This window comes from Euleptes europaea, chromosome 10 (genome assembly GCF_029931775.1).
Source record: "Euleptes europaea isolate rEulEur1 chromosome 10, rEulEur1.hap1, whole genome shotgun sequence".
Lineage (NCBI taxonomy): Eukaryota > Metazoa > Chordata > Lepidosauria > Squamata > Sphaerodactylidae > Euleptes > Euleptes europaea.
Genome location: NC_079321.1, coordinates 20,693,135 through 20,716,243, shown reverse-complemented (window position 1 = coordinate 20,716,243; position 23,109 = coordinate 20,693,135). Strand labels below are relative to the sequence as shown.

General features: G+C 43.0%; 1 protein-coding gene across 1 annotated transcript in view; it reads left to right on the top strand.

The window, feature by feature from the left end:
- KLHL29 (kelch like family member 29) overlaps positions 1-23,109 on the top strand; it is a 416,167-nt gene that overhangs the window by 327,569 nt on the left and 65,489 nt on the right. Inside the window, exons 6-7 of the mRNA XM_056856635.1 lie at positions 3,399-3,598; positions 7,990-8,249. Coding sequence (XP_056712613.1) covers positions 3,399-3,598; positions 7,990-8,249 — 460 coding nt within the window. The remainder of the gene's footprint in view (positions 1-3,398; positions 3,599-7,989; positions 8,250-23,109) is intronic.

Genomic DNA, 23,109 nt, shown 5'->3' with positions numbered 1-23,109 from the left:
GGTTTGTATTAACATTAAGGACAGATTAGCAATTTAGAATATCTGTCAGTCTTATATTACCAAGCTTACCAAGCTTATATTACCAAGCTGCCTTAGACTTCTTGGGATTTGGACAAATGTAGACCATCCCTTCCATTCTTGATTCACGTAATGTTGTGCAGGAATGAAAATGCAGTCACAAGGCAGGATTGTAGCTTGTAACTATGCAGGAAAAATGCAGGAAACAAACTGACATTTAAGGGGGTGAAAAGGGCTTCACACTTAACACATTTCCTGTATTGTGTCAGGAGACAGGGACAAAAATACAGGTGAAATTGGGAGAGGGGAGACCAGAAATTGTATTTCTGTCAGAAGGTCCATCTTTCTATATTCTCTTGTCATCTGGTCCAGTACCTACAAGGAGATAAGCTGGTAAACGTTGCTTGGCAACATAGACCTTAACCTTAGAGGCTCTGTTGCGACCTACCATGCTTCTCTTCCAGGCTGCCTTGGTCTTTCACGACTGTTATTACAAAGGGGTTGACTGGGACACATGCAAATTTGGTGCTTGTTCTGACACGGGTTTCAGTGGCGAAGTGTAACCGGGCTTCCAAAAGCAAATAACACTTCTGTGAGAAGGTGCTGGTGCCGCTAACCATCTAAAGGCGTTTGCTTCCCTACGCTAACTGTCTTTCCTCCCCTTTTCTTGATGTTACCAAATGCATTTTTTTGTTTTTTGTTTTTTTTGTCTTTCAGGTATAACCCCACTTTTAGTGTTTTGCAGCTATGCCATGTGCCAGCACTTAGGAACTGGGCCCATTTCCCTCCCCCTCTCCCCCCCACCATGTATCTTATTTCATTTATTTGATTTTTTTTTTGTGTCCGATAGTTTCACAAGCACTAATGCACACTTGAAATGCAGGCGATATTTTGATCACCAAATTGTTTAGCGCTTTATGCAGGAAAAACCGATAGGCCACAGTCATGAAACTTCCCGAGGATGGCTCCTGGCTTCCTGTGGCAGAGCTGGTGGTTGTTCCACCACCCCTTTCCCTCCTCCGCTCTAACCATTTTGTCTGTCTATCTCGTCTTGTATTCTGTTTTCAATGCAATGCCATGAGAAGTTTCCTTCCTTCCTTCCTTCCTTTTTCTTTCTTTTTTTTTAATTTTAGTGCCTAAAAAAGGGAACAATATATTTTTATAACAAATTTAATGTACGTGTGCAATTTAATAGACTTGGTTATCTGTAAGCCTTGAGATTAGGGTTTCCAGGTCCCTCTTTGCCACCAGCGGGAGGTTTTTGGGGCGGAGCCTGAGGAGAGCAGGATGGTGCTGCTGCAGTCGTCTTGTTTGTGGGCTTCCTAGAGGCCCCTGGTTGGCCACTGTGTGAACAGACTCCTGGACATGATGGGCCTTGGTCTGATCCAGCATGGCTTTTTTTATGTTCTTATGAGGGCGGGTTTGGGGAGGGGAGGGACTTCAATGCCATAGAGTCCAATTGCCAAAGCGGCCATTTTCTCCAGGTGAACGGATCTCGATTGGCTGGCGATCAGTTGTAATAGCAGGAGATCTCCAGCTAGTACCTGCAGGTTGGTAACCCTATTTGAGATAGTCATGCTAAGAACTGTCACTTATCTTGGTAATAGGCTGAAGGGCTGGGGGTGGGGACATTATCACTATGTCACTTCCAGGTACAACCCAGAAGTGACAAAGAGCAACTCTTGGAATTGCTGGAAACTCTATGATTTCTCGCTATAGCGGGAGGCCTGGCAAGCTTATTAAGAAGGGGTGGGTAAGATTGGGTTCAAGGCTTGTGCAAATGGAATGAGTTTGTAGGAGCAATTTTGAATGATCCCCCTGTACTAGGGTTGCCAACCTCCAAGTACTTAGTATGGAGTCGGCTAGTTAATTTCAAGTCAATCACAGACACAAAGTAATCCTTTGGGAACAGATAACAGCATCTGAGCAACCACGTATGTGAAATGATATACCCTGAGTGGGAACTTTGAAAAAATATATACAGTATGTGGCTGCAGCTTTATCCTGAATGGAAAAATGGAGATAAGTTGTGAACATATACAATTGAATTAAACTGAAAAGGGGCTGAAGAAGAACTGAAACGATCGTCCCCCTCTTCATTCTTCTAGAAATACTATTGAAACTTTACCCTCACGGGACTTTTTGAATTTTGCTCTCCAGTTACGATTGTTACCTTATAGGATTGAGAACATAGGATTGTATGTTGTAAGTCTTTCACTGCACATTTGCACTTTTGCACCTATGTGATAAATTGTCAAGTTCTGGATTACTTTGTGTCTGTGATTGACTTGAAATTAACTAGCCGACTCCATACTAAGTTCCTGACTGTGTGTAATAGTGTGGTGGTGTATATTTTGATTGCTCAACCTCCAAGTACTAGCTGAAGATCTCCTATTACAACTCAGATGAAGAGATTAGATCACCTGGAGAAAATAGCAGCTTTGGCAATTGGACTCTATGGCATTGAAGTCCCTCCCCTCCCCAAACCCCACCCTCCTCAGGCTCCGCCCCCAAAATCTCCAGGTATTTCCCAACCCGGAGCTGGCAACCCTACCCTGTAACCCCCACGCCATTGACGAAATATCTGTGTGATATGCCATATAGCATAAAAGGAGGCATCCATAAGGTAGAATCGCCCCCAAATCTCCCCTACCCCTACTCTTGTCATGATTCTTGCTCCATTCGTTGACTTTGCTCTGTTTATGCAAGAGTCGATGGCTGGTAATTCTCGCTTTCTGCAGTTCCCTGTGCTTCAATGGCACTTTGTTCCAGAAGTTTGCTCAGTCATCATCAGTGGCTTGGTGAGGAGTGCCGGGGCACACAATAAATTGCTTCTGCAGACTTCTTTGTTAGTGGAAACTGGAATACATCCCGAGCTCTTTAAATTTAAGGAATCGTTCTGAGTAATATTTGAAGGATGCAGTTACGGAAAGAAAAAAGATGACCTTTTTTCCTCTTAAGAAGCAGAAGGCTTATTTTCCTTTACTTAGTTTTACTGTTCAAAGATGAAGAGACGTGGAATGCAAACTTAAAAATGTATTGCTTCCCTTTGAAAGTTAATCCTATTCCACATTTTCATTAACGTTGGCTCATTCTTCTTCTTAATTTTTTTTGTGCGTTTTGATTTGGTTTGCAATTTTTTTTGCATGAATATGCAGAGTAGCAATAAACTTGTTTTTTGTACGTGCGTGAGACTCTTCTCTTTCAGATCCAGTAATAAAGTCTTTTGAAAGTTTGTTTTAAAATACAATATTTTTTCAATTCTTAAACAAACCAGCTAAACCCCCCAAACGTGTAATGTGATTTTCTAGCGTCAGTAAGTGACAGCCGCTGGGGAATTGTTAATGTCCGGTAAGAATTTCATTGTCTGCTGTTGCTAGGTCACCCCGGGACAGTAGCAGAAGTGGAGAGAAGCTGGAGTTGGAATTATCAAACCTCACAGCGGACGTCCTGGAATTACTGCTGGAATTTGTTTATACAGGTTCCTTAGTGATAGATTCTGCCAACGCCAAAACGCTTCTGGAGGCTGCTAGCAAGTTCCAGTTTCATACTTTCTGCAAAGTGTGTGTGTCATTTCTAGGTAAGCATTCCTGCTATTTCTCTCAAGTCTCCTTCTAAACTTGAGGAGTTTCCATCCTTCAGCAGCCCCTGCTTTCAAGTTCAAAAGACCTGTTTCAAACACCACCAAACTCCATTTGTTGGTACCTATTGGTGAAGGGCAGGTCTATTAAAACAAGGCCACCAACTTCACAGAAACACGACCTGTGCCCGGGATGGAAGCTGCAAGGCCAGGAGGCATCTGTGTTGGGCGCAGGGTTGGGCTTCCTGAGAATCCCAGCTTTCCTTTGAAAGAGAAAGCAAGCTGTTAGTCCTTATGGTTACAAAGGCGTGCTCAAAAGTGAGTGGGAACGCCGGCAGAAATCTCAAAGGAGTAGTGATAACACCACCAATACTTCGTATTTCGGTAGTGGCTTCAAGGGTTCGAAGTCCTCCTTCACATACATTGGGTTGTACCTAAAGGTGCTATTCCGCTGGCATAGCGACACTTCTGAGAGCCAGTGTGGTGTAGTGGTTAAGAGCGGTGGTTTGGAGCGGCGAACTCTGATCTGGAGAACCGGGTTTGATTCCCTAACTCCTTTACATGAGCGGCAGAGGCTAACCTGGTGATTATGGCAACCTGTGAGGTTGCCATAAGTCAGCTGTGACTTAACAGCACTTCACATACACACACACACAGCCAGGAAACGCAAAGCTTCCCGTTGTCCTCCTTCCCACCCCCATCTGCCATGCCCAAATTGCACACAGCTCGCTATTTTCTGGCATTTTCCTTACTGGATTTACTTTAAAAGCTGCCCTCCAGTGTGTTTTAAATTAATAGACTTTATGGCTTTTGTAATGATGCATAGATATATCCACGCACATTATCTCCAAAGGTTCAGCTACTATAACAAAATGCATTTATTTCCACTAAATCAATGTGAGATTTTTTTGCGTTTTCCAATACTTAATATTTGGATTCAGTGAACCGTGTTAACGGTTATGAAATAGGGGAGAGCTAGCTGTTAAGTTTCATTCTATATGAGGAACTACCAGAGGTTTGTATTCTCATTTAGAGAATTCATAAAGCATAATTGCTTATTTTTATTTATAGCTCTTGCTGGGTTGAGCATCAGAGATAGTGGAATGGTTTCGCTATATGAAAAGTTTAGGGGAAAGCATTTGGGTTAGCCTCATTTTTCATTTTTTGCATTGCCTAAGCTCAGCATCTCATAAACTATTTCCAGTATTCCTATAACAACAACCAATAGGAAAGCTAGGATGTTCTTCCCAATATGTCAAGGAGGCAAGTTGTTTTTTGTTTGTATTTGGTACATTCAGCCACTATTTCCTCCCCTTGAATGGCTCTAAGTAAACTAGAAATTGCAAAGGATGTTCAGAATGATTCTTCCTTTGTATACAACCTTTGTGATGACTTTAATTTGGAGGAAAAAAACCTTTCCCCAAGAATCCAGTTCTTGCAGGGCAATCTTAAGAACACTTTTCCTGGCAGTAAACCTTACTGAATACCCTTAAGTAGGATTCTGAGTAGACCTGAGTAGAGGATTCCTCTCCTAGAATTGTGGTTTTTCCAAATTATGGGCATTCTCATGGAAATTTGCAATACAGATGCAAAGAAACGTGTTAACAAAAAGGAGATAACCATCATTTGGCCATTTCATTGAAGCAAACAGCACTAATAACTGTTCTGCTTCAGTGAAGAGGAAAACACTATTGAAAAATTAATAGTGCTCACTTCAGCACAATGTAAATGTCACTGTGTTGTCCTAAGTCAGTGGTCTTAAAAGGGTGTGGCACTCCTTAGGATGGCAGTGCCAGTCTGTTAACCACTGACTAATGTCTCTCTCTGTGTGTGTTAAGTGCCGTCAAGTCACTTCCGACTCATGGCGACCCTGTGAATTAAAGTCCTCCAAAGTAGCCTATCTTTGACAGCCTTGCTCAGATCTTGCAAACTGAGGGCTGCAGCTTCCTTTATTGAGTCAGTCCATCTCTTGTTGGGTCTTCCTCTTTTCCTGCTGCCCTCAACTTTTCCTAGCATGACTGTCTTTTTCCTGTGGCTTTGCTCCAATAACTGAAACCTAAAAATAATTTAAAAGACTCAAAAAAAACTTTTACATCAAATGATACCTTAATTGGTTATATACTTCGACTTACCTGTTGAATTAGGATCCGTGATATCCTTTGGACAAGTCATATTTATTGGATTGCTTCTGTAAATTTTGTATCTGGTTTGTACTCCTATTTGTATATGCTGTATATATTTATTCACTTTGCACTTTATAAAATTCACTTATTTGCTTTATATTGTCATAGTGCTGTTTTGGGTTGCTCCAATTATCCTTACAGCACTGAGCCTTTATTTCTTGTGGAACCTCCAGGTGGTAGCTGGAGATTTTCTGCTATTACAAACTGATTTCCAGACAATAGAGATCAGTTCACCTGGAGAAAATGGCCGCTTTGGAAGATGGACTCTATGGTATTATTCCCAACTGAAGTTCCTCCCCTCACCAAACCCCACTCTCCTCAGGCCCCACCCAAAATTCTCCAGGTATTTCCCAACCCGGAGCTGGCAACCCTAGAGGTAGATTAAGCTGAGCAATAGTGACTGGCAAAAGGTCCCCTAGTGATCTTCATGGCAGGATCAGGATTTGAATCCAGGCCTCCCTTTTCCTAGCCCAACATTTTAACCATCACACCGTACTGGTTTACGTAGAAAACAGAAAGAAACTTTTCTATTTTATTTTCCAAATGTCATAAAGATGATTTTAATGAGCTTTCAGCCCAACGTGTCTGCCAATTCAAGTAAAAGGTTCATCTTTCCTCATGCTTAGGCCCTGCCCCTTATCCTCAGGTAAACACTTATGTAACACTCCCACAAGCCATCACAAGCAGAGTTACTCCGGTCTGAAGGTTCTGAGAAGCCAGAAGGCATTGCCCACTTGCTTTTCATTGACCATATAAAGATTAGGAAACCCCCCTTTTTTTTAAATACAGAAGCTGAGTGTCTTGTGGAACTGAATTCTTCCCACCTAAAGCTTTTTGCCCTTTTTCGGTGCTCCCATGGAATCATGGCTTGCACGCAACCAATTGTATATCGGCTTGATGCAGGCTTGAATTAGAGAATACAAGCATTATTCCTTCCTTCCTCCCTTTTATCCCCATCTCTACTCCTGCAAGCCTATGTCCTCTCCCTTTACAGGCATCATATCTAAGGTTCATTGTGCTTATTTCTATGCTTATGTTGTTGTATTTTTCTCTATTGCAAGTATTTGGATGAGCCTTTGGTCATTTGATCCAACCCTTTGCGCTTGGGACAAGGTCCTTCCTACCCAGGTCCCCTAACAGGAACTCACTGGCAATGTACAGAAGCGAAATCCAGAGCTTCATCCTCACAGCATTGAATATTGTGCTATAGCAGTGATTTACAGCTGGGTTTTTCCAGCAGACCAAAAAATCCAGAGAGCTTTGCAAGACTGTGCCTAACGCAAGGCATAGATTTAGTGAAATATGCCCACGTGGTAGTGGAAAGTGCCATCAAGATTGCAGCCGACTTCAGGCAACCTCATAGGGTTTTCAAGGCAAGAGACGTTTGCCATCACCTGCCTCTGCATAGCAACTCTGAACCTCCTTGGTGGTCTCAGAATCATAGAATCATAGAGTTGGAAGGGACCACCAGGGTCATCTAGTCCAAACCCCCTGCACAATGCAGGAAATTCACAACTACCTCCCCCCCCACACCCCCAGCGACCCCTACTCCATGCCCAGAAGATGGCCAAGATGCCCTCCCTCTCATGATCCCTGTTCCATCCAAGTACTAACCAGGGCTGACCCTGCTTGGCCAATAAGGTTGCCAACCTCCAGGGGGTGGCTGAAGATCTCCTGCTATTACAACTGATCTCCAGGCGACAGAGATCAGTTCCCCTGGAGAAAATGGCCTCTTTGGCATTTGGACTCTATGACATTGAAGTCCCTCTACTCTCTAAACCCTGCCCTCCTCAGACTCCACCCCCAACATCTCCAGGTATTTCCCAACCCAGAGCTGGCAACCCTATTGGCCAATGTGTGTGTGTTTAAAGCGTCATCAAGTAGCAGCCGACTTATGGCGAGCCCTGGCAAAGTTTTCAAGGCAAGAGACTTACAGAGGTGGTTTGCCATTGCCTGCCTCTGTGTCACATCCTTGGTATTCCTTGGTGGTCTCCCATCCAGTTACTAACCGGGGCCGACCCTGCTTACCTTCTGAGATTCGGCTAGCCTGGGCCAGCCAGGTCAGGGTACTCGACCAATACAGTCACACAAACAAACTGTAATAAATGATGATGCTCATCGTCCAACAAATTGAGTGCTTTTGATTTTTTTAAAAAACCCTCTTCTCTCCCCCTCCTCTCTTCTTTATGTTCCACCTGTTCCTTTTAGAAAAACAACTGACTGCTAGCAACTGCTTAGGAATATTAGCCATGGCAGAAGCAATGCAGTGCAGTGAGCTGTACAACATGGCCAAGGCCTACGCCCTCCAGATCTTTCCCGAGGTGGCCACTCAAGAGGAGATCCTCAACATCTCAAAGGACGACTTCATTTCCTACATGTCGAACGACAGTCTGAACACGAAAACGGAAGAGCTGGTTTATGAAACAGTGATAAAGTGGATTAAAAAAGATGCAGCCCTCAGAGCCCAGGTAAACGGGGGCGGGGGCGGATCCTCTTAGATATTTGCTTTTCCCTCTCTACATCTATCCTTAAGATATAACTTTAAGAAGGTCGGACCCAAACCAACGGGTTGAAATTAAATCAAAGGAGTTTCCATCTAGACATTAGGAAGAATTTTATAACAGTTAGAGCAGTTCCTCAGAGGAACAGGCTTCCTCGGGAGGTGGCGAGCTCTCCTTCCCTGGAGGTTTTTAAGCAGAGGCTAGATGGCCATTTGTCAGCAATGCTGATTCTGTGACCTTAGGCAGATCATGAGAGGGAGGGCATCTTGGCCATCTTCTGGGCATGGTGTAGGGGTCCCTGGGGGGGTGTGGGGGAGGTAGTTGTGAATTTCCTGCATGGTGCAGGGGGTTGGACTAGATGAGCCTGGTGGTCCCTTCCAACTCTATGATTCTATGAACTCTGTTTGAAATGTAGCCTCCTTACCCCCAAATGGAAAAAAGCACAAAGGGTGTAATAACAGCAAAGAGAAAACACAAGATATGCAGAATTTTTTTTTTTTTTTTTTTTGCAAATTCATCATCGGATCATAATTTCTGCTTTAGAGTTACAAAGTGTACATTTGCTGCATGTGCCTTATGTAAAACAGTTTAGTCTGAAATAGCTCCTCGAGGATTTAGTATTGTGTAATATTCGTACCAAAAATGGGACACAGATTTTTTTTTAAGTGATGTGTATTCAGGAATAGCAAGAAGCCAGAATCATCAGTAAAGCTCTAGACACCAGATGTTAACAACATGGCTGCACTACAGTGCCATCTTAAGCAAAGTTACACCCTGTCCGTTGAAGTCAATAGATTTAGAAAGGTGCAATTCTGCTAAAGATTGCACCGTTATAGACTTGGTATACAGAGAGGAGTTACACTATATCTGATCTGGCTGCTCTGATGCCAGTATATATTTATTGGGGCTACCTTCTCTGGACAGTTACTCTGCTGCGCAGTTGACCTTAACCAAGATAAGGGTTGGGAACAGAGTTATAAATACTGTCTGGTTTTAAGAACAGCAATAGTAAAATGCTGTCCTTGGGCTAAAAGAATTACGGCAGCAGCACATCAATTTGCTGGTTGCCTTAGCTGATTAAGATTTGTTGCAAGCTAACTTCACCTGTTATCGACCGAGAGACATAAGAACTGGCACTATGATTAAGCAGCCACCATATTTGTTTGGGACACCACCCCTGAAGGAAGCTGTGGGATGGTACTCTTGTATAGTTCAAAACTTTCTAGTTTCTAGTAGTTTCAAAACTGATGTAGTGGTGCTGGGCTACATTAATTATGTTGTCTGGATAAGAAAAAAGGCTCCTGGTGAGCAGAACCTTTATATTTGCACAACTAAAACTAAAATCTAAATGTGGTGGTTAGCTAAAATATTAAATAAAGATTGCATGGACACTTGGATAAACCATCAACCTGGTAATATTTTATGGTTCAGGGGAGGGGCCATGGCTCAGTGGTAGAGCATCTGCTTGTCATGCAGAAGGTCCCAGGTTGAATCCCCAGCCTCTCCAGTTAAAGGGTGATGTGAAAGGAGGTGATGTGAAAGACCTCTACCTGATACCCTGGAGAGCCATTGCTGGTCTGAGTGGACAATACTGACTTTGATGGACCAGGGGTCTTATTCAGTACAAGGCAGCTTCATGTGTGTTCAATTTGACAGGGGGAAAGATATGCTACTATTTTGCATACTTCCAGGACTCTACATTATCACAGTGCAATACGTACCACTAACAGATGACATCAGTTTGTATAGCTTGTTATGTGATAGCAGCCTCCTCTTAAAACTTTGCTTCAAAATTCAGCCCAATGACAGAAGGCCTGTTAAGGGGACTTTGATTCTCTAAAGCTTATACCCTGGAAATCTTGCTTTTATTTATGGTGCTACTGGACTCGAATTTTCCTCTTCTACTGCAGACCAACATGGCTACCCACTTGAAACTATTTCCCAAGTATAACAGTTATAGTTTGGGTGGAGGATTCTACTATACAGTGCTTTGCAAATACTCTTTTTTAATTTTGTGTGTGCATAAAGTGCCATCAAGTCAACAGGGCTGGATCCGGGGGTGGTGGTGGCAGGGAGCAGCTCCCCCAAGCAGTGGGCCGAGGGAGGCACTGCCACAGCAGCCAGAGTCTGCTCGGCTGCTGCAAGCACCGCATTCAGAACACGTGCTGCCACTCTGCCTCCTCAGCCTACTTGACTGCTGCTGGGAGAGCAAGGCAACAAGCCGCAAAGAGGCACGTGGTGCCCAGAAGGTTGACTCGACCCTTCAGAATATCATAGCATTATTGTCTTTTCCAGTGAGTCGTCTTCACATAATGTGACCAAAGTACAATAGCCTCAGCTTGGTCATTTTAGCTTCTAGGGGGCGTTCAGGCTTGATTTAATCTCTCTGTGTGCATTATGTGCAGTCAAGTCACTCCCAACATATGGCAACCCTATGAATTAATGACCTGCAGAATGGGGAGGGGCTGAGGCTCAGTGGTAGAGCATCTGCTTGGCATGCAGAAGGCCCCAGGTTCAATCCCCAGCATCTCCAGTTAAAGGGACTAGGCAAGTAGGTGATGTGAAAGACCAGTAAGTTCGTCACTCAATCAAAGAAGGAAACTAGATTGGACTGGCAGGACCTGTTGGGGACAAATCCCCGGATCACCAAATTGTCCTTCAGATGCTCACAGATTGATCCATTAAATATCTTCTCCGGTATCTTCCCTGGCTCAGAGGTCTGACTGACTGGCCTGTAGTTTCCAGGATCATCTCCCTTTTTTGAAAATTGGGATAATGTTCACCCTCCTCCAGTCTTGTGGCATGTCTCCCATCCTCCAAGAGGTCTGGAAGATGTTGGACAAAGGCCCTGCAAGCTCTCTAGAAAGTTTTTAGCAGGCGCAGCCTTGCTTTTCTCAATGGGCCGAAAAGCCCCATCTAAATAGAAAAAAGCCTTTCAAAGACTTTTTTCGAGCTGCTTGCAGTTATTGCTTAGGAGGCTCTGCAGCGACACCTCCTCCCTGCCATCCCAGTCACCAGCAGCTCAGGAATGCGCTGTGAATACATTAGCTACTGCAGATGTACCCACTACACTGGCACCAATTATTGGAGATCCTCTCATACTACAGACAAAAGCAACAGGAATGATTCTGAAAAATACTGCCCTGAAAGGTGCTGGATTCAGAGTTCAAAAGGAGCTCACAAAGTTGTCAGTGCCTGATCTTGTATCATTTTTCTTGCTTGCACAAAAAAACTATCATTGATATATCCATGTCCTTGTGCATTTTTCATTCATACACAAACTCAAGGCTACTGAGCCCACACCCCTCCTCCCAAGCAATCTCTTCCTGCGAAGCAAAGATGCCATTATAAAAGTTTAAAGGCAGCGCTTTCATAGAAAAAAATCTGAAAAGGAACACTTTCTGCTTTTAAAAAACACACATCTGTGTGACTAGGAAGCCTATTGTAAGCCAGCAGGATACAGAGAGGTGAAGGGGGGAAAGCGTAGTCACCCTTTAAAACTGATTTATCTGTAAGGTTGCACATGAAAGAAGCTCAGGTACCTGAATTTTTTAACAGTGATTTAACTGCAAAGCGCTACGTTCTGCAGAAATACATTTTTTTAAAAAAAAATTAAAACCCATGCAACAAAAATGAAGCGATGAATGAAACCAAATACGCGGGCAAAACAAATAGAGATGCCACCATAAACTAAAACAGCACTTCAGGAGGAGGAGAGAATAGAAAGAAGTGTTTAAAACCAGTCACTGGTGCATGAAAGGGAGAGTAGAAAAGGTGAAGCAGCAGCAGCAAAAGCCAACAAATGAGAGCCATCTTTTAAACATTTAAATCACCATCAGAGGAAGGAGGAGGGAATCAGCAATCTTGAATGTATAACATTGGCTGCACAATGATTTTCAGCCTCGATTTACTCCTATGCCACACACACACAAAAAGTTCTATAAGAGTTCTTGGTGCTGCTGGCTGACAATCATCCCAAAGCGAGGTGTCATTCTTTTTCTTATTGAATATCTCCATTCCTAAACTGTCATTTGTTACTATTAGATCTTAGTACCATTAAGTTAATTTAGGGTCACTTCCAATCTTATCTCCTGGGAACCTCTAAGATATGCATTTTTTCCCAGGGTGCTCTGCTAAATTCCCAGTTCACTTGGGAAGACCCCCACCCACCCACACATGATTCCTTCTCATGTCAGTACTATCTCAACTGAGCTAGCAATTATACAGAAAAGGGCTGCATTACTGGGCTCCTTCCATATGACTTGGAAGAAGAGTTGGTTTTTATATGCCGACTTTCTATACCACTTCAGGAAGAATCAAACCAGCTTGCAATCACCTTCCCTTCCTTTCCCCACAACTGACGTCCTGTGAGGTAGGTGGGTCTGAGAGAGCTCTAAGAGAGCTGTGACTAGCCCAAGGTCACCCAGCTGGCTTCACGTGTAGGAGTGGGGAAACCAACCCAGTTCACCAGCTTAGCGTCCGCCGCTCATGTGGAGGAGTGGGGAATCAAACCCCGTTCTCCAGATCAGAGTCCACCGCTCCAAACCACCGCTCTTAACCTCCACACCATGCTGGCTCTTCCACTGTTACTGAAATGCACACTTCTCTCACATTGAGCATAACTGGAATAGATTATGCATCTGTAAGTGTTGAATAGGACACACCACCATTTTGTAGCGTGAGTTCCCATTGCGGAACTCCTTTTAACAATGTCCCAGGGGCCCAATTCTGGTTGGGACCACCATGGTGTGGGAGAGGGGGGGCTCCTGGTTCCTCCCAAGCAGTTTTTCTGGCCTGAATCGGCATTGGTGGTGTTATTTATGAACATGACCCCAGTGCCACTTTGGTTTGGAAAAAAGACACGAGGGGGAAGGCCGGAGCCTAGGGTTGCCAGGTCCCTCTTCGCCACCGGCGGGAGATTTTTGGGGCGGAGCCTGAGGAGGGCGGGGTTTGGGGAGGGGAGGGACTTCAATGCCATAGAGTTCAATTGCCAAAGCGGCCATTTTTCTCCAGGTGATCTGATCTCTATCAGCTGGAGATCAGTTGAATTAGCAGGAGATCTCCTGCCACTACCTGGCAGTTTGTGGTAAACAAAGGTTAGCGTGCTGTAGGATACTCAGCAAACTAGAAACAGCACTTCACAAGCTAGACACAATGATTATAAAGTAGTGGTATTTAATAACATATCCACCACTGATAGTATATAGGCAAAAACATGTATTGTTGATTATTGCCTTAAAAGTAACACCAAAGAGAGGACTATGCCTTGTTACAAACAAATAGCAGTATTATAGATAAGTCCATGAAAGGGGGTGCCAACCTCCCTTTCTTCCACAGATATGCTTCTTGAGAGTAGCAATTCAGTAGTGCAGTTGTTCTCAACAGAAGCCCGGTGATCTTTCTGTTTCAGCAATTAATGCCTTCTTCAGGGACCACTATATCATAAATTAGTACATAATGCTAATTAACAAATAATAATTAATATAAATATGCTAGCAATTGGCTTAAACAAGGGAGAAAATAGAGAGAAGATAGAGCATCATACTCACACGCTGGCTGTTATTAACATTCTCTGCATTGGCAATTTACCAAAGATACTGCCCTTAATTTTAAATGGTGCAGTCACATGTGAGAATTAACCATTAAAGAGACAGTTACATTTTGCATTACAGAAAAACTGAATTCAATTAAAGAGACAGCTGTTACATGAATTATGTTACAAATAGCATGCTAAATCCATCGAGGTGTTCAGTCCTTTAGGATACAAAGTATCAAACATGTGGATGTATTTAGATTCTTGACGCCTTAATATGAGATCCACATCAGACCTATCATATTTCTGTTGATTGAATCGCCATAACACAAAAAATGAAAGATCCTCATCAGTGTGATTATTGTCAAGGAAATGCTGTGTTAGTGGGGCCTCCAATACACGTTGCCTAATCCTGGACCTGTGTTCACTTATGCGATATTTGAGTTGTCTATGGGTTTTTCCAATGTACCAAAAATGGCAAGCACATTTTATCGCATAAATTAAATGTTTGGAATCATTTTCACCCACTCCATTTAAGGGATAACCTACCTTACAGCCAGTTACTTCGCCTTAAAAGGAATTCTACAAATGATGAAGATTTCTCACAGGCTGCAAATCAGCTTAGTGTTGAATTACAACAACGTGGGTACCCGAATAAAATTATTAAGCAAGCCATGTCCAGAACACGAGATAGATCTAGAACTCAACTATTATCTCAATCAATGGCACAACGTTCGGATCGCGTTACTTGCGTGTTGCAGTACACTTCATTATCTCCTTTAATTAGACAGGTGATTCACAAACATTGGCATTTAGTCCAACATTTGCCTGGCTGCCAGTCTTTACCACGAATGGCATATAAAAGAACCAGGTCTTTCCGAGACATTCTAATAAGCAATAAAGCATGTGAGGAGTCAGTTGCCAACTTACCTAAGGGTAATTTCAAATGCGGTTCCTGCCAAAGTTGCAGGTTCATGCTAACAGTCAAAGAAATCATTAATCCAGCTACTGGCCAAAAGTTCATGATTGAGAGTTTTAATAACTGTGATTCCAAACATTTAATTTATGCGATAAAATGTGCTTGCCATTTTTGGTACATTGGAAAAACCCATAGACAACTCAAATATCGCATAAGTGAACACAGGTCCAGGATTAGGCAACGTGTATTGGAGGCCCCACTAACACAGCATTTCCTTGACAATAATCACACTGATGAGGATCTTTCATTTTTTGTGTTATGGCGATTCAATCAACAGAAATATGATAGGTCTGATGTGGATCTCATATTAAGGCGTCAAGAATCTAAATACATCCACATGTTTGATACTTTGTATCCTAAAGGACTGAACACCTCGATGGATTTAGCATGCTATTTGTAACATAATTCATGTAACAGCTGTCTCTTTAATTGAATTCAGTTTTTCTGTAATGCAAAATGTAACTGTCTCTTTAATGGTTAATTCTCACATGTGACTGCACCATTTAAAATTAAGGGCAGTATCTTTGGTAAATTGCCAATGCAGAGAATGTTAATAACAGCCAGCGTGTGAGTATGATGCTCTATCTTCTCTCTATTTTCTCCCTTGTTTAAGCCAATTGCTAGCATATTTATATTAATTATTATTTGTTAATTAGCATTATGTACTAATTTATGATATAGTGGTCCCTGAAGAAGGCATTAATTGCTGAAACAGAAAGATCACCGGGCTTCTGTTGAGAACAACTGCACTACTGAATTGCTACTCTCAAGAAGCATATCTGTGGAAGAAAGGGAGGTTGGCACCCCCTTTCATGGACTTATCTATAATACTGCTATTTGTTTGTAACAAGGCATAGTCCTCTCTTTGGTGTTACTTTTAAGGCAATAATCAACAATACATGTTTTTGCCTATATACTATCAGTGGTGGATATGTTATTAAATACCACTACTTTATAATCATTGTGTCTAGCTTGTGAAGTGCTGTTTCTAGTTTGCTGACTACCTGGCAGTTGGCAACCCTACCGGAGCCCCTGCACCACAGTGACCCTGAAAAGAATCGCGTCCTTGAGGTACCATTAAAAGGCGTTTCCTGGTGGGAACTCACTCTACAAAATGGCATTGACTCCCCAGGGTGAATACGGGGATGCCAACTTTTGCCCATATGATTCAGAGAACAAGGAGTCCTTGGGGGAGGGGGGTTAGGCAACAGAAATAACATCAGTACATTCCTGCTTCTGAATCTGCAAGCATACCTCTCTAGAAAAGCTTATGTAATGCCTGGGATAGCAGTCAGTTGCCATAACCTCCAGGTACTAGCTGGAGATCTCCTGCTACTACAACTGATCTCCATCCTATAGAGATCAGTTCACCTGGAGAAAATGGCCGCTTTGGCAATTAGACTCTATGGCATTGAAGTCCCTCCCCTCCCCTTTCATTCCGGAAAGACAACATTTTTGTTAGGCCGTAAGGCGCCAGGTGACTGCTGTGTACTTCTGAAGCAACAGACTAACATGGCTGTTCCTCAGGAAGGGCATAAAAGGTGTGTTTGTAGTGCGCATATGGTGAGCTAAAACCCTGTACAAAACAGTGGGTTTTTGCAGGAACTGTGCGGGAGGATGATGTGGGAAAGTGTTCAGCGAAAGCATAAATATATATGAACGGCACTCATGTATATGAACGGCTTTACACCAGTACCACACTGGGATCCAGTTCTGTTCTGTGGGCCTTAAGTTTGACATTTGTGCCTTATTGTGTCCTGAGGATCCTGTTTATACAAGTTGAGTGGGATTATTTTAAAGGATACCTTATGTATTCTATAGCGCAGCGGTTCGCTGGGAAGACAGGATGCTGCTGCTTTTTCAAAGGTCATCAGTCTGCTTCCAGGAAAATAAATAAGAATGTTTATTAAGCTAATGCTTTGTAAATAACGATATCCCCGGGCTTCAGAACTAAATGCCGACTGCATGGGGTAACATTTCTGGAGTTCTCCGAGCGCTCCTGATAATGCAGTTTCATAAAAATACAAAAAAGAGAGAGGCAGCAGAAAGTCCGACATGTGTTGCTCCCGGGTAGTTAACACAGTGTCGTGTGGCAGTGAAAACAGTGTATTGGCTGGAGGCATGTCTTTTGATTACTTGACAAGCGATGGAAAGCCTGTAGCTGACTGGAACTTCAAGAAAAGCTGAATTTGCTGTTGTTGTTTTCCTTCTTTGGTTTCTCTTCCTAGCTGAGTTGGAAGGGTTTATACTCTTAGGTATCCCCATGGTAAGCTCCTTCTAGTAGTGAGGAAACCAGAGGGGGAAATTGTGTAATAGGTTATTCTAATTTGAAGGGGGAAATGGGCTACATGAGTATACTGGGAGGTGAAGTTTGTCTAAAGAGAGCCAGTGTGGTGCAGTGGTTAAGAGCGGTGGTTTGGAGAGGTGGACTCTGATCTGGAGAACCGGGTTTGATTCCCCACTCCTCCACATGAGCGGCGGAGGCTAAACTGGTGAAGGGATTTGTTTCCCTACTCCTGCACATGAAGCCAGCTGGATGACCTTAGGCTAGTCACACTCTCTCATCCCCACCTACCTCACAGGGTGTCTGTTGTGGGGAGGGGAAGGTGATTGATTCTTCCTTATATGGTTATTAAGAGTGGTTAAGAGTGGTGGTTTGGAGCGGTGGGCTCTGATTTGGAGAACCGGGTTTGATTCCCCACTCCTCCACATGAGCGGTGGAGGCTAATCTGGTGAACTGGATTTGTTTCCCCACTCCTTTACACGAAGCCAGCTGGGTGACCTTGGGCAAGTTACAGCTCTGTTAGAGCTTTCTCAGCCCCACCTACCTCACAGGGTGTCTGTTGTGGGGAGGGAAAGGGAAGGTGATTGTAAGCCGGTTTGAGTCTCCCTTAAGTGATAGTCGGCATATAAAAACCAACGCTTTTTCTACATTTTGCATCATATCTATGGTCTTTCCAGCCATCTACTGACTTCCCCAACTTCCACTTATTGTCACTTCTCTGGGATCTTTTGTGGAGGACTTTCTTAGTTCTGCTATCTGAGAAACGCTTCACAGAAAACTCAAGAGGAATCAGACTTCAGTGCTTGTGACTCAAAAAATATAGTGTTCTCTTTGCTATGGATCTGTACCCGTCAAATAAGAGGGGGGGGGAAACTGAAGTGAGGAAATAATAAGCAATAAGTAAGATCCTTTGTCTGGTCCTGATTGGTATGCCATTACTGGCATTATAGGTGGCGCATTTTCCATATTAATACATTGAAGATGTAAGTCTTGACATAAGCAGTAATACAAACCTGCCATGCTCAAAATTGCCCTTTTCTATACACACACACACATATACACAATACCGTTGGCCTTTTAAAAATGCTTTACAAGTCAGAATGGCCAGTTATAAAATGGAATGGAATATAAAAATAAAATGGAATATAAAAATATTAATAATCTTCCCATGTATCTCCACAAAAGCTCTTTCTAAACAGTAGCTTAGCGGCACCAGAGAACCAAAGTTTGCAGAGAAAGTGGAGGTGATTTATAGAACTGCCAAGTAATTGATTGAAGGATATGGAAAGCTGATTTGAAAAGAAAGATTACGAGAACTGAACACGCATGACTTAGCATAACAGCAGGTACAAGAACAAGAAAATCAAAGTGCTTATGGAGAAGAGAATATCAATTCCCTGGGAGTTAACATGGATTTTAAAAAGAAACAAAAGGGATCCATACAAGCCTCTTAGTCAGCCAGTTTTGAGTGAATTTGTATCAGTGCTCTCTGATTTTCTTTTCAAAAAAGTACCCAGGTTGTTTGATTTTTATTTATTTCCGTGTCATCATTCCATGTTCAGGGCAGCTTAGAAAAATGTAATAATACAACATGTAACGAGGATTGCCGTTTTCAGACTTTCATTTTTAGCATACCAACTATGCATAATGGGATCATACACTGCCCACTACCCACAATCCTCCCAAAACATGCAGTTGCAATTAGCATATTTTCCTTGTCCATGCAGCGTTGATAAGCACAAATGCATACCTTCAAAAATCCAGTTTGTGCATTCGGAAGCTGGAAAATACTTGCATTTTACCTACCGGTACACTGTCAGCAATGCTGATTCTATAACCTTAAGGCGATGATAAGCACATCTTGGTCATCTTCTGGGCATGTAGTGGGGGTCACTGGGGGTGGAGATAGTTGTGAATTTCCTGCATTGTGCAGGGGGTTGGACTAGATGACCCTGTGGTCCCTTCCAACTCTATGATTCTATTATACTGATACAAAATACTCACCTTTCACTTATTCATATAAAATTATGACTGTGCATATCACTAAGTAATCTTCAAGGGCTGCTTCACATACCTTATTTTGTACTAGTCAAGACTAGAGGTTTCAAAAATATGATTCAACATTAACAAATGATGCTGATAGAAAGCTTTCTAGCTACCATACCCACATATTTATCAAAAAAGCAGAGCTGGATCAAGCAAAACCTCCCAGATGTCTCTGTGTCCAAAACATTGCCGCTTTTTACAAAGGCACCCTTTGTGACCTGTTGTTTCTTCTTACTCCTCACAATTTATGAATCCAGATGTCAGAAATTAAAACCTAAATAAGGGAGGTTTGTTGTATTTCCCCTTCCCCAGACTGCTTTCAAAACATGTTTTTTATTTAAAATCTTAGCCGTGATGGTAAACTTCATTTATATCCCACCTCTAGGGTTGCCAACCTCCAGGTGGTGGCTGGAGACCTGCTATTATAACTCATCTCCAACTGATAGAGAACAGTTCACCTGGACAAAATGGCCGCTTTGGCAATTGGACTCTATGGCATTGAATTCCCTCCCCTTCCCAAACCCTGCCCTCCTCAGGCTCCACCCCAGAAACCTCCCACCAATGGCAAAGAGGGACCTGGCAACTCTACCTACCTCAAAGCAGCTTACATGGTTCTCCTCTCCTCCATTTTATCCTCAAACAACCTTGTGAGGTAGGCTAGACTGAGAATATGTGGCTGGCCCAAGGTCACCCAACAAGCTTCCATGGTGGAGTGGGAATTAGATCTCACAGCTCCTAATCCAGCATTCTAACCACTACACCAGACTGGCTCTCAGTAGCCTTTGCTTGTATCCACTGAGGGGGGAGCATGCAGAATCGTACCTGTTGGACCCTTGCTGACTCCATTTATGCTCCAAATGCTTCGTCTCAACACTACATTGTCTAGATGACATGCAGACCCTAAAAGCATTGGGGTGCATGCACATAGGCTGCTGTGGAAATGGGGCCTCCAGTGCATGATGGTTGGGTTTGTACAGTTCCACCCCCTCATGCATGCTTTGTTTACGCAAAGACCATCTCCATAAGGTTTGAAGATTTCAAATCTAGTAGCTAGTTCCTCACACTCAGTGTTTACTTATAGTACTCAAGTTAGTGAAAGCATGGATAACTTCTGTCCTAGCAGTATTTAGAAAAAGTGCTTGTGTATCTGACAGGTCATTAGCTTGGCTTACTGTTATAAACAGTTATGCCTGTCTAAGTCTTTTCTAATCCCCGGCAGCATTATTTGATACATTTGGCATGTAAGAAAATGTTTAACTATCCCTGTGTTTACAGTCCTTGTGCTTATTTCCGTTCTTCCTCTTCTTCTATAAACCCTTCAGTACCTTTCTATTCTTGGAACCCTATTTATCAAAGGCATGTTTTGTCATGCAAATTAATAGAAAAGGAACCAGCAGGGGACCCACAAGGACTTGCGAGGGGAGGTCATATCATTTTCCTGTCCCCTACTGTTTCCTCTTTCCATTCCCTGAAAGCCCCATAACCTCTCCTTTTCCTGCTTACTTCTCTCCTTCCCACCCACCAGCCTATGCCCCCCATCTTCAGCTTTCCCTCCTCTCCCCCACCCGGTATCCTCCCCTGAAAAACTTTGCTCAGTTCCATCCACTGGACTGGGTCCAGTTGTCCAGTGCCAGATGTTGTGCAGTAAGAAATACACAAGGACTTGTGGCACTCTCCCCTGTATCATCCTACCCACACTGTTTCCTCTTTTCCTCCTCCTGGCAACCTCCATATCACATTTTCACACTTCCTTCTTTCCTTCCCACCCACCAACCCACCAAACGTTTAACTGACTCCCCATCTGCAGCTGTACTATTTATTTCCTTAATTTATTCCCCATCTTTCTCATCTGTAGGGACCCTAAGCAGCTTACATCATTCTCCTCTCCTCCATTTTATCCTCACAACAACTCTGTGAGTTAGGTTAGGTTGAGAATGTGTAACTGGTCCAAGATCACCCAGCGAGCTTCCATGGCAGAGTGGGGATTCAAACCTGGGTCTCCCACATCCTAGTCTGAAACTCTAACCACCACATCACACTAGCTTTCATGGGGTGGCTGCTACTCAACAGTAGCAAGCAGCCAGTCCTGGGAGAGTCATGCCATTCAGGTGGTAGCAAGTCACTCAGTGCTTGCTGCCAGGTCTGGACCCATGAGTCCTCCCTTATAAAACTAAAACATCCCTGGAAGGGGCCCTGTTCCCTTTCCCCTGCCTTTTACTGACTAAAACCAAGGCTGGAATGCTTGCAGTACTGTGTGGTTCCCTAGGAACAGCCACCGAGTCCATTTGTTTCTTAAAGCTACAAGCTCTGCTTTTGTTATTTTGGAGGGCTTTAAAACACCCCCCAATGTATTTTCTTTTCTTTTTTTGGTTTCAGATTTTTCTGAAAACCTGGGGCTTTTCTCTGATTTATAGAAAGATCTGTATTTTCTGTCCATGGCTCTAATCTCTAGATGTAAGTATCCACAGATGGAGACATGTTGAGAATTAGATATATTGATAATCAATATATGCAAGTATATTGTATACCTGCTCTTCTAAATGCTTTATACAACTCTCAGAGGTTTGAAAACTGTTTAAGTGCTGCATTTAAATGCTACCCCAGCTATGCTGGAGTTACTAACTGAAGAAAACAACAACAGTGCCTTCTAGTCATGTGGATAATCTTGTACAAACTGTTCCTGTGTGGCTGGGATTATGTTTAAATGACACGATTTGCATGACATGGGGACTAATCACATTGGTCTTTCCCATGAAGTTGGCATTACCACCACCTCTCTCTGAGCAAGGTATTGATTCCATCGTTGGGAACCGCACAGGTTTTCTCCCATCAATGTGGTTGGGTTATTTAAATATCATTCCATCCATGGGAAAGCTACTTCACAGCTAATATTTAAAGGTCCTGCTGTTGTCATCATAGAAGAATTGCTATGTTTATTTGATAAGGTGGTTCTCAAACAATTATGACTGCGCCATAGCCACAACTGTGCATATGTTACCATCATATCCTGAACAAGTCAGTGGAGCAAACTGGTACTGGAGGGACTGTATCAACACCTCTTGGCTGCATTTGAAAACTACGTTAGTATTAGGGATAGTTGCATCAGTCTTCTGCAGAAGTGCTCGATTTGTGTTAAAGGAAGCTTCACCAGGTCTTCCCTAAAAAGGTAAAGGTCCCCTGTGCAAGCACCGGGTCATTCCTGACCCGTGGGGTGATGTCACATCCCAACGTTTACTAGGCAGACTTTGTTTTACAGGGTGGTTTGCCATTGCCTTCTCCAGTCATCTTCCCTTTACCCCCAGCAAGCTGGGTACTCATTTTACCAACCTCGGAAGGATGGCTGAGTCAACCTTGAGCCAGCTACGTGAAACCAACTTCCGTCGGGATCGAACTCAGGTTATGAGCAGAGCTTAGACTGTAGTACTGCAGCTTGCCACTCTGCGCCATGGGGCTCCCTTCCCTAACGGAGTTTAAAAACTCATTCAGTTCACAACCAATTCATAAAATAACTCAGGAATAACACAGCCAATCCTTGGAGATAACATAGGTCCTTTCACAATCAAGTCAACATAGTTTACCACCTGATCTAGCAGCTGTAGATATAAAAGGGAACATTTTAAACCAAAAAAAATCCTGTGCTGCATACAATATAAAGGGCAAACTAGCAGTGTAAGGGATAGTCAGTGGTGAAAGAGAGTTAACAGAACTGAGAAATTTAGGAGGCAGAACTTACATTCATGGGGAATTTTAAACTTGCAAATAATGCATCTTGTGAGACGCATAGTGTCTAAAATGTTCATTTCCAATGTACAAAGCCAACTTTGTGATTCAGAAAAGAAAACACAATCAGATGAAACCCTGTTCCGCATATAGATATGCAAATCACAGTCCTTTCTTTGATGGTTGTATGTGCCTCACTGTATGTTGACCTCGGATATCTGTGCAGATGTTTAAATCTTCATACAGATCCAAATCAGAGCTGCGT